Source organism: Sminthopsis crassicaudata, chromosome 3 (assembly GCF_048593235.1).
Source record: "Sminthopsis crassicaudata isolate SCR6 chromosome 3, ASM4859323v1, whole genome shotgun sequence".
NCBI classification, from domain to species: domain Eukaryota; kingdom Metazoa; phylum Chordata; class Mammalia; order Dasyuromorphia; family Dasyuridae; genus Sminthopsis; species Sminthopsis crassicaudata.
This window is the reverse complement of record NC_133619.1, coordinates 602,029,151-602,043,372: the sequence shown is the minus strand read 5'-3', so window position 1 is coordinate 602,043,372 and position 14,222 is coordinate 602,029,151. Positions and strand designations below refer to the sequence as shown.

Below are 14,222 nucleotides of genomic sequence, written 5' to 3'. Positions count from 1 at the left end.
TTTCTGAGTCTTTTTTTAGTTTCTCTTGGGTCAAATGAAGGAGCAGCACTGGCTGACCTCTATGGTCCGCTCCAGCCCCAAATCTGTCAGCCTGTGACCCTTTACTTCTCTGTGCCTGGTTTTTCATATGGTTTTCCTGGATGACCCCTTCCAGCTCTATAGTTCTGGTCTTTATTCCTACGCTAACAAAGAGCATTGTGGGAGAGACACTTTGTGGTGTGCTGGTAAATGAGCTCTGAAAACAAATGCTCAACATTCTTTTCAATTTAATCCGTATTTCTAACATTTTTCTCTATTACTTTCTAAATCTAGAAAATCAACAAAACAATAATTCAAAACCCTGATTTGTATCATTTGCCAATTCTATAAATGGTCACACTGAAAATTTAACGACCAGCTATCTAGAACCTGTCCAATCTGGCTGTAGCCCACTACCAAGTGTAGGATTATGCGGGATTATGACAAGAGAGCTGGGCTCAGAGTCAGGAAGAACTTCATCCCAAATCTCCCTCTGCACCTGTAGCCTGGGCAAATCCCCTGGCTCCTGTGAGCCGGAGCTGCCTGCAGTAGCCACCCCTCCCTCCCTCCCCCGAGCTGTTGTGCAGGTCCTAGGAGAGCATCCTTGTAAAGTGTCTCCCTGGCCTTAGCAGGGACAGGACTGGTAGGGAGAACCCACTCCTAGGCCTCTGGTCCTTTCCCTGAAATTCCTGAATTGGAGATGGCAACATCCATTTGCTTCCTCCCCAAGCAGGGCTTTGGGCATCCCATTTGTGCAGGCTATTGTGGAGAGTGAGAGCTAATACAGGGCTCGTTAATGTTTCCTGATTAAAATGGCCTCTTCCCTTTGGGAGCTTACACTCTTGGGAAGAGTACACATGGTTTACATGGCAGATATTTACAGAACGCACACACATGCTGAGGGCTTGTTGGACAGGAGCCTAAAGGTCATTCTTCCCATACCCTTTGTTTTGACTGGGAAGCTTTTCCATAGTTTGGATTCTCAGGGATCCCTGCTTGGTACTGATTTTGTCCTGGATGGTTTCTTCCCTCTGGGCCTTCACTGCTGAAGGCCCTAGGAGTCACATTTCACTCCCCCCCCCCCCTTTTACCTACCTCAGGGTTCTTTGATGCCTTTAAGAGATAGGGGGAGATGACTCTGTTGATTATGTATAAGCACCCCAGTTCTACTTAACCCCTTGAGCCACCTAATTTTCTTTTTCTTACTTTTTTTTTTTTTTTTTTTTTTTTTTTTTTGCTGAGGCAATTGGGGTTAAGTGACTTGCCCAGGGTCACACAGCCAGGAAGTGTTCAATGTCTGAGACTAGATTTGAACTCGGGTCCTCCTGATTTCAGGGCTGGGGCTCTATCCACTGCGCCACCTAGCTGCCCCGAGTCAGCTAATTTTCTACAAAGAAATACTTCAAAGATATAACAAGAATAAATGTACACTCCCCTCAACCCAAAGCCTGTGGAGCCTGATGAGCCCTACATCCCTCAGTCTCTCTGTGGTCCTCATCGTACTGAGTCCTAAGTCCAAAGCTGTGCTGGAGCCCCAGGCCCCTGGCTTCTCAGGACTCCTCTCCTACCCGAGCATGTCGCTGATAGAACTTCATCCCTTTCAGAGTTCTCAGCCTCCCGACTTCATGTGAAAGATGGCCAATGCGGAAGTGAGTGTCCCTGTGGGGGATGTAGTTGTGGTGCCGACTGAAGGGAACCAGGGAGAGAACCCTGAAGACACCAAAACCCAGGTGATTTTGCAGTTACAGCCCGTGCAGCAAGGGTAAGTGAGCACTACTTTGGATACTCTGAAAATGAGAGCTGTGGAGAGTGCGCCAGCTCTCAGCCCTGCCCCTTCCTCTGGCGCCCTGGCCTGGTTCATTAGTGCTGAGGGCAGGCAGGCAGGCACATAACCAGGGGTTTAGGGGCAAGTTCAAGGAAGATGTCCCCAGGCTTATTGAAAGGGTCTTTGGACCCTCATGAAAACGGCAACCAAATAAATACTTGCCATCTACAAAGTACTATGCTGGGCGCTATAGGAAGTGGTGTGCTGGAACACCTGTACTAAGGACAGATTGTTAAATTTTCCATGAGCACTTACACCTCAGAAATTGGCAAACATAATAAATTAGGACGTAATTTAATGTCTTGTTGATTGTTGAGACTTAAAGTGATGGAGAAAGTGTGAATAATGCAGAATAAACTTAAAAGTTTGTCTTAAATCCAGTTATTTTCTTAGTGAGCTGGTTGTTAAACATTTGCCAGCACCACAGAGGCTGTAGTAAATACAAAGACAACTGGTCTCCACCCTGTGCATCTCACTATCTGTTTGGAGAAAGGAAGAATTCATAAAAAGATAATTAGCATCATGAGGCAATATATTTGGAAAGGGTTAGCTTCTTAGGCTTCCGTGTTACACATTTGACCCTAGGAGATCAGGGAAGGTTTCACAGAGGATGTAGCACCTGAATTGGATGTGAAAGGAGTAGGAGGAATTAAACCTGCAAAAATGAGAGGAGACATTTTTAGGGACAATTTCTTCCCAAAATAAGGGTCCCAACATTGCAAATACTCCAATCAACTAGGATGAATATTTAATTTTGTCTTTAAAATCTCCTTGGCCTCTTTTGGCATTTTCTTCAAATTTTCAACCTTTGTAAGTAGAACATAGATCCTAGAGTCTAACTTGAATCTTTCCTGTTTGGGTCCCCCCTCCCTCCCCTGATGGCACAATGGTATAATAATTTATTATTGTTTTTAAAAAAAACATTTTAGGCAATGCCAGTTTATGACCACAAAAATAATAACATGGTATCCATTCAGGTTACTTTGTTTGTTTTTGTTCTTTACTCTTCATTGACACTGATTTTAAAGGTTCTGTTGGTGTCTTTTGTACTTTATGCCAGTCATTTCCCAATATCCCATATCTCACACACCCTGCACCTTTTCCTCAACAAAAAATAGTAGTTGAGCAAAGCCAGTTTAGGAGTAAGAATCACATCAGCCAATAGTGTGTGCCCCATCCTACCCTGCAGTCCCCCCCATCTTTCTCCCTCGAGGAAGGTCCTGGATGGGGAAGGAGCTGTCTCAGGAGAGCTTCTGGCCATCAGCAGCTGCTTCCAGTCACGGGGCTTCCACCTTCCCTGAAGGCTGTTGGGTGGAAGGTAGATGCAGGGGTGTCGTGTGGTCCGGATGCCCGGCTCCATCTGGAGAGGAACTGGACGGGATGACCCTTGTTGGGGTCCCTTCTGAGCCTCATGTTACATGATTCAATGGCTACCACATGGTCATTTCTTCACCACAAATGTTACATTCATCTACCAGTCTGGGCAGCACATGGCAGTGGGGAGAGCACGGGGCCTGGAGTCAGGAAGACCTGGGTTCAAATAAAATTAAACTTAAGTTTGTCTTAGATCCAGTTGTTTTCTTAGTGAGCTGGTTGTTAAACATTTGTCAACACCACAGAGGCTATAGGGAATACAAAGAAGACATGGTCTCCACCCTGTGCATTTCACAATCTGTTTGGAGAAAGGAAGAATTCATAAGAAGATAAAGGTTCAAATCCAGCCTCAGACATTGAGCAGCTATATGACCTTTCACCTTGTGTGCCTCAGGGTCCCCCAAGGGAGCTGGAGAAGGAGAATGGCAAGATCTGTGCCAAGAAAACTCTCCGTGAGTCACAACTGAACAGTAACAATCACCAGGGTCTTGGGTCTTTCTTTAGTCAAGTGGCTTCCATTTCCTTGCCTCACAAAAGTACTGCTAGGAATATATTTGTAGATATTAGACCTAAATATAGGACCCTTCTGTCCTTGACCTCTTTGGGGTACAGACCACAGACTCTCCATAGACTTTGTTCCTTTCATCTCTTTGGTTCTGTCTCTTCGTTGCTTCATTCTGTTGCCTCTGGGGGGTTCTCTTTTGGTCTGGACCTTCTCTTAGCTTCCTTGGACATATGCCCTTCCATTGAAGGATAGGAATAGCTTGCCTGTGTTCATTTAGAACCAGTTACTGTTCCTGTAGACAGAATGACACTTGTTAACAGCTAAATTAGCAAGAAACAAAAAACAAAACCCAGCTTCTCTTAGGATTTTTTGACACAGATACTAAGGTTTTTGTGAAGTTGAGTTAGGGATTGATTCTAATTGTTTAATATAGATAGGAGCTTTTTAAGAAATGGAGGCCTAGTAAGCTTTAATTTTTTTTTTTTAACAAAAGGAAGAACTGGTGATGTGCATAATGCAAATATATTCTATAAGCATCTCAGAAGACTCTTAGAAGGTCTGAGGACATTAGGATTCCACCACCATCCTCCTATTTTCCAGTGCCCACAGTGCCTTTCACATAATGGTCAGTATAGTAAACACTATATAAATGTTAGCTATCATTATTATTATTAAATAGATGTTTTTGAATTTAATGAGAATTTTGCAGAATATTTATGAGATTGAAATTGGATTCACAATGAGGTATTCCTTAATGCCCCATTGTGAAGTAGAATTGACCTTGGGTTCTATCCCACTCAAATAAATTAGTTTTATTTATTTCTTTCTCTTTCCCAACTCAGAATTATACATAAAGTATTCTTTATATCCATTTGGGGGATTCCTCCTTTGTCACAAAGAAAATTTTGAGCAAAACCCAATTGTAACCAACTGTATCACCTGACTGGATTTGACTTGTTGAATATCCATGTTTCTTCTTCCTGGTACTGAGAGAGATCTCTGAGATCAAGTTTGGTCTTTGCAATTACTTTGAGTTCAATAGCATTTTTTAGTGTTGTTTTCATTTACAAATAAAGTAATTATTTATATGATTCTCTTTATTTTATTCTTTTTAACCTTATATCAGTTCATATAAAGTTCTTGCAAGCCATATTTTTCTAAAGTCTTCATATTTGTTGTTTCTTATAGTGCTATAATAATAATGTTAAATATTCCTATGCCATGATTTTTTAAATCAATTTTTTACTACCACAGAGCATACTGCTCTGAATATTTAATTTTGTGTAGAACTCTTCTTTTTGCCATTCATCTAATGGGGTAAAAGCCTAAGTGAAAAGGCATGCATAGTTTAGTGACTTTTCTTGCCTGATTCCAAATTGTTTTCTGGAATGAGGATTTTACAATTTCACTAACAATATTAATAATATAGTATGTTTATTTCCTCACAGCCCCTCAGAGCTATTTTTTTTAATGAAAGCTTTTTATTTTCAAAACATATGCATGGATAATTTTTTAACATGAACCCTTGCAAAACCTTGTGTTCCAATTCCCCCCCCTTCCCTTCATCCCCTCCCCTAGATGACAAATAATCCAATATATGTTAAACATGGTAAAAAAAATATATATATGTTAAATCAAATGTATGCATACATATTTATACAATTATCTTGCTGCACAAGAAAAATCAAATGAAAAAATGAGAAACAAAATAAAATGCAAGCAAACAACAACAAAGAAAGTGAAAATGTTAGCATTTGTGTTGTAATCCACACTCAGTTTCCACAGTCCTCTCTCTAGGTCTAGATGGTGTTCTCTCTCTTTTTTTTTTTTTTGTTTTTGCTGAGGCAATTGGGGTTAAGTGACTTGCCCAGGGTCACACAGCTAAGAAGCTTTAAGTGTCTGAGATCAAATTTGAACTCGGGTCCTCCTGACTTCAGGGCTGGTGCTATAACCACTGCACCACCTAGCTGTCCTAGATGGCTCTCTTCATTACAAGATCATTGGAACTGGTCTGAATCATCTCATTGTTGAAAAAAGCCATATCCTTCAGAATTGATCATCATGTAATCTTGTTGCCATGAACAATGATTTCCTGGTTCTGCTCATTTCACTTAGCATCAGTTCATGTAATACTTGCTATTTGTAAAAATCATCTTTTCCAAATTTGGAGCAGAAGATTTTGCAAGAATCAGGGTTGAAAATTTGCCCATGCATATGTTTTGTAAGTAAAAAGCTATAATTTAAAAAAAAAAAATCTTTACCAGTAAAAAAAAAAAAGTTGTGAATTAAAACCTTTGAGATGTTTTAATTTATATTTCTCTTATTAATAATTTAGAGCATTCTTTCATTTAGTTGTTGACAACTTGTATTTCTTCTTTTGAGAAGCTACTAATTGATTCTTTGATCAATTAGCTATTTGAGAATAGTTCTTGTTCTTATGTATTTCTGTTAATTTCCTGTATATCTTGGATATCAGACCTTTATCAGATATAAAACTTATTTGATATAAAGTTCTTTCTCCAGACATTAGTTTCTTTTCTCCTGTTTACCTTGGTTTCTTTAATGATCCTGGTCTCTTTAAGGTTAGGTCATTAAATCACCAATTTCACAGGCCTGGCCATATGGGTAAGGCCTCATTACAGACTGTCTGAAGATCACCTTACGTAATTACCTAAGACATGGCCATGAAGTGACTCTTCTTTTGGCTGTAACTGTTCGTATGGATTTTGCAAGGAATGACTGCTTGGATTCTAGATGTGTTGAAATATAATAGAATTTCTGTGTAATGAGTCATAGAGCCCTAGGATTTGAAGTGACCTTCAGTACCATTTAATCCAACTCGCAGTCTATTTTAGAAATCTCCTCTGTAGCTTCCCTGACTGGTGGATACTTCCAATATTGAGGCTGGCTGACAAGGTAGCCTGTTCATAGAAAGGTGCTAAGTCCAATCACCGTACCTAGCTCTACCTTTTGGAGTTACATGGAATAAGAATGATTCTTCTCTTGCCTTCATTTGATCCAGGAAAGAGATTGTCTTCCTTCTTGAGGTGCAGTGGAAAGAGCAGAGTTTCAAGCCAGAAGATCCTGGTTTGAATCCTAGTTCTCCTTCTTATTGCTTGTGTGACCTTTCTCGGCTTATTTGTCCTTTGAGTCTCAAAATTTGTTTGAGCTCACCGTGGAGGTCTTTGTCAAATCTGAATTTGTGATCCTTTGAAATAATTTTGAGCCAACAATCACGTGCCCTTAACTCTTGTATTCTCCAGTGTCCCTCACTACCCACTCACTCACTCTGCTGTAGACACGGCTCAGCTCCTCCTAGGCCCTTCTCTTTTGACAGAGGTCCTGTGGAACCAAACACAACTCTTCAGAGTGTCATCACCTTGGTCCTGCTTGTTCCTTCCCCAGTAACACAGATGCAGTTGGCATTTGGGGACTACTGTCAAATGAAATCCTAGTGTTTTTTCTGTGAACAAGAGTTTAAGCCAGATTTTTTTTTCCATTCTGTACTTTTGAAGTTGATATTTTTTCTAGCCCAAATGCTCCAGCTTTTGTACCAACCCCCTTTCAATCCTATTATATTTTAGGATCAATATCCTAAGGTCTTTGCTACATAGAATTCCCAATCCCTTTATTTTTGGCCACCTGCATTTTTTATTACCATCACATTGTACACTATCTCAAAGTCCTATTCTTTTTGTACAGCAAAACAACTGTTTGGACAAGTATACATATATTGTACTTAATTTATACTTTAACATATTTAACATGTATTGGTCAACCTGCCATCTGGATGGGGGAGGAGGGGAAAAATTAGAACAAAAGGTTTGGCAAATGTCAATGCTGTAAAATTACCCATGCATATATCTGGTAAATAAAAAGTTTAATTTAAAAAATATATATTCTAAAGTCTTTGTGGATCCCAAGTCTGTCCTTCAACAGTTTAACTCTCTTCCCCAGTTCTGTGTCATCAGTAGATTTGATACAGCATATCTTCATCCAGGTTATTGATAAAGTATTGGGTAGAACAGGACTGAAGACAATGGCTTCCCACTATGTGTTATTTGTCCTTTAATCATCAGTTTTTAGAAAGAGTCAACCAGCTGGGATCTATTTAACTTCATGATCCATACTTCATACTTCCATTTCCATCTTGAGGATCTTATTAGAGATATTATCAGATGTCTTACTGAAATCCATATATGTTATATAGTAGCTGTGATGCAACTGGGTTTGGAGTCCAATGGGCTCTCCCCTTTATTAGCCGTGTCAGCTTAAGCAAGGCCTTGATTTCTTTATGTGTAAAATGGAAAAATTTGAATTAGGTTGATCCCTAAGATCTTAAGAGTTCTGATGTTTGTAATTCTGTGATAGCAGTAGCACTTCTTGGATCTAGGAACATCATCAGTGCAGAAATAAAAGCAGTTGGTAATGATTTGTTTCTCATGGCTCCCAGCTATCATTTCTTCCTTTTCCTGAGAACTCACAAACCATCTGTTTAATAATCTCTTCTGTAATTTTGCTGGGCTTGATGTCAAGCTCATCAGTATCATAATTCCCCCCCACACCCCTTTTTTGAGGAGGGACATTTACTTCATTCTCCAAGTTCATCTTCCTTCACTTTTACAGATCACCCATTTTCTCAAAGATAATGAATAGTTGTTCCTTGATGACTTTTGCAAGTCCTTTTGGACTTTTTTAGGGCTTGAACACTTAGAACTCTGTTAAAGCACATGGATGTTCTCTTGCTGTTTTCTTCATCTTCTTGTGAGCGTGTCTGGGATGGCCGCTGCATTTTGGAGATTGCTTTCCTTTAGAGAGTCTTTACTCTCTTCTACATACAGGAGCAGAAGAGTTCGGTAACTCTGCTTCTTCTGTGCCGTCTGTTGGCCTGGCACTGTCTGCCTTAACAAATGGCCTTCTCCCCTTCTCTTCTTCCCCCAGCCTACCTCAGCGCTGTCAGCCTCTCGGGCCTGGTGCTTTGTCAGCGGCCGACTTTACAGGGATCCGGGATCTGATCCTCCCCTGTGGCCACCTTTTGTGAGGTGCCCCCAAAGTGGGGGCCTTTCTGAGAGCCCTTTCTGAGGCTCCTGTGGTATGTCAACTCTGGCTCAGATCGGCTTTCTTGGAGTTTGGGGTGGATGTCTAATCATATGGGCCTTCCCACCCTGGCCGTGAGGGCTGTCCACAAGGGAGCCAGAAAAGGAACTCTAGATCCCCCCAGTCCTTACCCTTTCTGGCTGTGACATCACAGGTCCAGCAAAATAAACAAATATGGACATGTAGACTGACACATTTGTGTGTTTTATGTGTGTGAGTGAGAACTCTCACTCTTTGGGAACACTTCCTTACCACAGTAACTTTGGGACATCAGTCCCAAAGAAGAGATCTAAAAAGATTTTTTTTTAAAGCTCCACAAATGTGGAACATTGCATATATATATATATATATATATATATATATATATATATATATATATATCAGATTTTTTTTTTTTTTTTGATGTGTTATAAGGAATGGTTTCTCTATAAGATGAGAGGGAGAGAAATACAAGGGGAAATCCAGGTGATATAAAAGATAGCAATGAAATCTTAAAAGTTTTTTTTTAAGAAGGAAAATGAATTCATAGTTTTTCCTGGCTGAGCATATAAGAGATAAAGAGATTGAATAGGATGATATGGCTATTTACTGATTATTTGCAGTATTCCCCTGACAAACAAACTACTCTTAACAACCTGAGGGCACGGCTGCCCCCCCTCCTTGTAATAAACTCTTGCTGTTGAGGAAATCTTGCTTGGGTTGGGAGGGTGGGATTGATTGGGCTGAGGAATCCCAGGTGGTTCTTTGGCGTATTTGCCAGTGATGTTCAACTCTGGGGTGGGGTGAGGGTGGGGGTTACTCAGCTTATTTCATTTTGCCATCACCTGATGTCATGTCATGCTTCCCGCTGGCCAGAATGGCCTGAGAGTGTGTGCACCTGCATTGAGCCCCAGAGAATGGAGAGCCTTTGGGGTGCAGTGGTTAGCGGTATCCTTTTGGGCTCAGGCCACAGTCCCTTTGGGAGCTTGTCCTGGGGTAGGAGAGCACTCATTTTCAGGTGGGTAAATTCTATTGTGACCTGCCTATTGATTTTAACAACCTAGGTATTACCAACTACTACTTTTTGCTATTAAAAAATCTTCCAAAATCTACACTATTCAGATTTGTTTTACTTGAAGGATGGAATAGAAAAAAGAGGAAAGCAGCTTTTTTTTTAAACCTGTGTATGTATGCAGTGAGGATTTCAGCATGTTTTTATTATTCTGCTGTTTTCCTACCCCACACACTCTATTCCCTATTTCAAAGTGCCTAACTGACCTATTTTAGCTGCACTTGCTAATGTAAACTTTAAGCCAGATATTATGTTGATTCTAATACTGGTACTTAGCACTGATCTTATAAATTTTATTTTTGAGGGAAAACTCAAAAAAAAAAAAAAAGTAGACATTCTTTTAAAAAACTCCATTGTCCATCCCTAGTAGTAAATTTAAAATCTTTAAAAGATGTATTAGGGGGCAGCTAGGTGGCACAGTGGATAGAGCACCAGCTCTGAAGTCAGAAGGACATGAGTTCAAATGTTAGACACTTAACACTTCCTAGCTGTGTGACTGTAGGCCACATTTGCCTCGGCAAAAAATAAATAAATAAATAAATAATGTGTTAATTCTTATGCCAGTATAATAAAACCACTTAGTATAAGCATTAAATTGTCATTTGTTTAATCTTAGTAGTTATTATAAACATAACTTACCATATACAAGTTTGTAGATGGTATAAGAGAATTAGTTAAATATAGAAAATTCTTTTTACTACTTTAAAAAATATATCTTTGAGAATTAAAAAAGAGGAAATTGAACTGTATAATTATAATGGCCAAGTAGTGATCAGAAGAATTTATTACCCTCTTTTGTAAAAGTAGCATAATATAGATGAGAGGATCATTGCTTATATAGTCAAACTTGATTTTAGTTTAGCTAAGCTACTTTTCTTTCTATTTTATTTTTCATTAAAAGAAATAACTCCTTAAGTAGGAAAGGAAGGATACCTTTGGAAGTAAATGTAATGTGAAAGCAAAAAAAAAAAAAAAATCAATAAAAATTAAACATTTTAGAATATCTATTTATCGAGGTAGAGCCAAAATGCCCAAGTGGCAATAAGAAGTACAGTGAGTTCTACCACAGAATTTATCCACGTAGATCTAGCATATTTCCTACACCAAATCCTAATCAGAAAGTCCAAGAAAAAGTCACAGTGAGTCCTTTTTCCAGCCTAGTTGGCATAGGGAGACAGAAAGAGAAGTCTGTGGACACCTAGAATGGGGTCTGACCAAGAAGGTGCCATGAAGAACATTCCTATGCCTAGATACTGCACTGGCACAAGACAGGGCCTTAGATCTGAACTGAGACACAGTGAATTAATGTGGGAATGAGCTATCACAGCTTGGTAGCTTTCTTCTGGGACCTAGATCCAGGGCAGACTTAAAAAAGGTCCCTGTCCCTGAGTTGGGCCCTAGCCTGTGTATTGATCTGAAACTCAAGGAAAGCTTACAGTTTGAGCCAGCTGAACTTTCTAGCTAACTGATAGTAGTTAAACCCACCTCACTCTACTGGAAGTAGCAAACCCATAGGTCTGTTACTCAGACCCAAACCTACATCAAGAACTTGCAGAGGAAAGACAAGGGGGCAGTGACCAGACTTGCTTTGGAAGCACTGAAAGCTTGCATGTCTCCTGCCTGAGCTGCCATTGAAAGCCTGGAAAAATGCAACACTCAAACAATAGCAGTACTAACTCAGACATTCCCTCTAAAAGTATACAGACTCTGTAAGAAATTACCAACAGAGAGTAATACAGAGAGGCTTAGAGAGACTTACATCAACTGATGCTGAGTGAAATGAGCAGAACTAGGAGATCATTATACACTTCAACAACGATACTGTATGAGGATGTATTCTGATGGAAGTGGATATCTTCAACATAGAGAAGAGCTAATCCAATTCCAATTGATCAGTGATGGACAGAATCAGCTACACCCCAGAGAAGGAACACTGGGAAATGAGTGTAAACTGTTAGCATTTTTTTTGTTTTTCTCCCCAGGTTATTTTTACCTTCCAAATCCAATTCTTCCTTTGCAACAACAACAACAACAAAATTCGGTTCTGCACATATATATTGTACCTAGAATATACTATAACATATTTAATATGTATGGTAATGCCTGCCATCTAGGGGAAGGGGTGGAGGGAAGGAGGGGAAAAATTCGCAACAGAAAGGAGTACAAGGGATAATGTTGTAAAAAATTACCTGTGCATATGTACTGTCAAAAAAATGTTATAATTATAAAATTAATAAAAAAATAAAATAAAATAAAAGTATACAGAGCCCAGCCCTAACATAAAAGTCAGGAAGTAGACTGGAAGAATAAGCAAACAAACAAACAAAAAAGAATTCCACTATTTAAAAAAAAGCTGTTGACAAGAGATGCTCAAGATACAAATCCAGAAAAAGAGAATGAAACATCTATAAAAATCTCAAAAGAAAACACAGCTGGAGCACAAGTTCAACTTTAGTGCCCAAAAGAGATAAAGCAGGAGTTTTTTTAAAAAAGAGTTTAAAATGTTTTTTAAAAGAAATAAGAGAGCTAGAAGAAAAAAATTGGGACAGATAAAAGATCTATGAAAGAAGGAATTAATAGCATGGCACAAAAGGCACAAAACTTTGCAAAAGCAACAAACTCCCAGAAAAATGAAAGAAAATGTAGGATATTTCATAACAAAAATAACTAAGTTAGAAAACATTCAGGAGAAAAATAATTAAAGAATGATTGGATTACCTGAACACCATGACCAATAAAATAAAATAATCCAGTTATCATATTTCAAGAAATCTTAAAAGAAAATGCTCAGATCTTTAAAAACAGGAAGATAAAGTAGAGAAAGATAGAATCCTTCAGTCATGTTCTGTAAGAAACTCCAAAATGAAAGCTCCCAGGAATATCATAGTCAAAATCCAGAGCATCCACAACAAAGAAAAAAGTACTGCAAGCAGTAAAAGACGTGATTAAAGAAACCACAGTATTTACCCAACCATTCTCCAATTGATGGACATCCATTCATTTTCCAGTTTCAAGCCACTATGACAAGGGTTGCCACAAACATTTTGGTACATACAGGTCCCTTTCCCTTTTTTTAGTATTTCCTTGAGATATAAGCCCAGTAGTAGTACAGCTGGGTCAAAGGGTATGCACATTTTGATAACTTTTTGGGCATAATTCCAGATTGTTCTCCAGAATGGTTGGATTCTTTTTTTTTTTTTTTTTTAATTTTATTTACTTTTATTTATATTTTTTGACAGTATATATGCATGAATACTTTTTTTTTATAACATTATCCCTTGTATTCATTTTTCCAAATTATCCCCTCCCTCCCCTTGATGACAGGCAATCCCATACATTTTACATGTGTTACAATATAACCTAGATACAATACATGTGTGTAAATACCATTTTCTTGTTGCACATTAAGTATTAGATTCCTAAGGTGTAAGTAACCTGGGTAGATAGACAGTAGTGCTAACAATTTACATTCACTTCCCAGTGTTCCTTCTCTGGGTGTAGTTGTTTCTGTCCATCATTGATCAGCTGGAAGTGAGTTGGATCTTCTTTATGTTGAAGATATCCACTTCCATCAGAATACATCTTCATACAGCATTGAAGTGTACAACGATCTTCTGGTTCTATTCATTTCACTCAGCATCAGTTGATGTAAGTCTCTCCAGGCCTCTCTGTATTCCTCTTGCTGGTCATTTCTTACAGAGCAATAATATTCCATAACCTTCATATACCCTAATTTACCCAACCAGAATGGTTGGATTCTTTCACAACTCCACCAACAATGCATCAGTGTCCCAGTTTTCCCACAGCCCTCCAACATTCATCATTATTTGTTCCTGTCATCTTAGCCAATCTGACAGGTATGTAATGATATCTCAGAGTTGTCTTAATTTGCATTTTTCTGATCAATAGTGATTTGGAAAACTCTTTCATATGAGTGGAAATAGTTTTAATTTCATCATCTGAAAATTGTCTGTTCATATCCTTTGACCATTTATCAATTGGAGAATGGCTTGATTTCTTATAAAGTCAATTCTCTGTATATTTTGGAAATGAGACCTTTATCAGAACCTTTAACTGTAGAAATGTTTTCCCAATTTGTTACTTCCCTTCTAATCTTGTTTGCATTAGTTTTGTTTGTGCAGAAACTTTTTAATTTGGTGTAATCAAAATTTTCTATTTTGTGATCAATAATGGTCTCTAGTTCTCCCTTGGACACAAATTCCGTCCTCCTCCACAAGTCCGAGAGGTAAACCATCCCATGTTCCTCCAATTTATTTATGATTTCGTTCTTTATGCCTAAATCTTGGACCCATTTTGATCTTATCTTAGTATATGGTGTTAAATGTGGGTCC

At 38.8% G+C, this 14,222-nt stretch overlaps 1 protein-coding gene across 7 annotated transcripts in view; it reads left to right on the top strand.

Moving 5' to 3' along the window:
* The window catches only part of GMEB1 (glucocorticoid modulatory element binding protein 1), a 39,009-nt gene that overhangs the window by 10,580 nt on the left and 14,207 nt on the right, over window positions 1–14,222 (top strand). For 4 of the 7 annotated variants that reach the window (XM_074305594.1, XM_074305596.1, XM_074305591.1 and 1 more), the window contains exon 2: window positions 1,623–1,780. The exons of 1 other annotated variant lie outside the window; for it this stretch is intronic. In XM_074305594.1, the coding sequence (XP_074161695.1) occupies window positions 1,653–1,780 (128 nt within the window). In that variant the 5' untranslated portion in view covers window positions 1,623–1,652. Of the gene's footprint in view, window positions 1–1,622; window positions 1,781–1,812; window positions 4,348–9,655; window positions 9,817–14,222 lie in introns of those variants that run through there. 2 more of the 7 variants (XM_074305597.1, XM_074305590.1) reach the window with 2 other exon arrangements.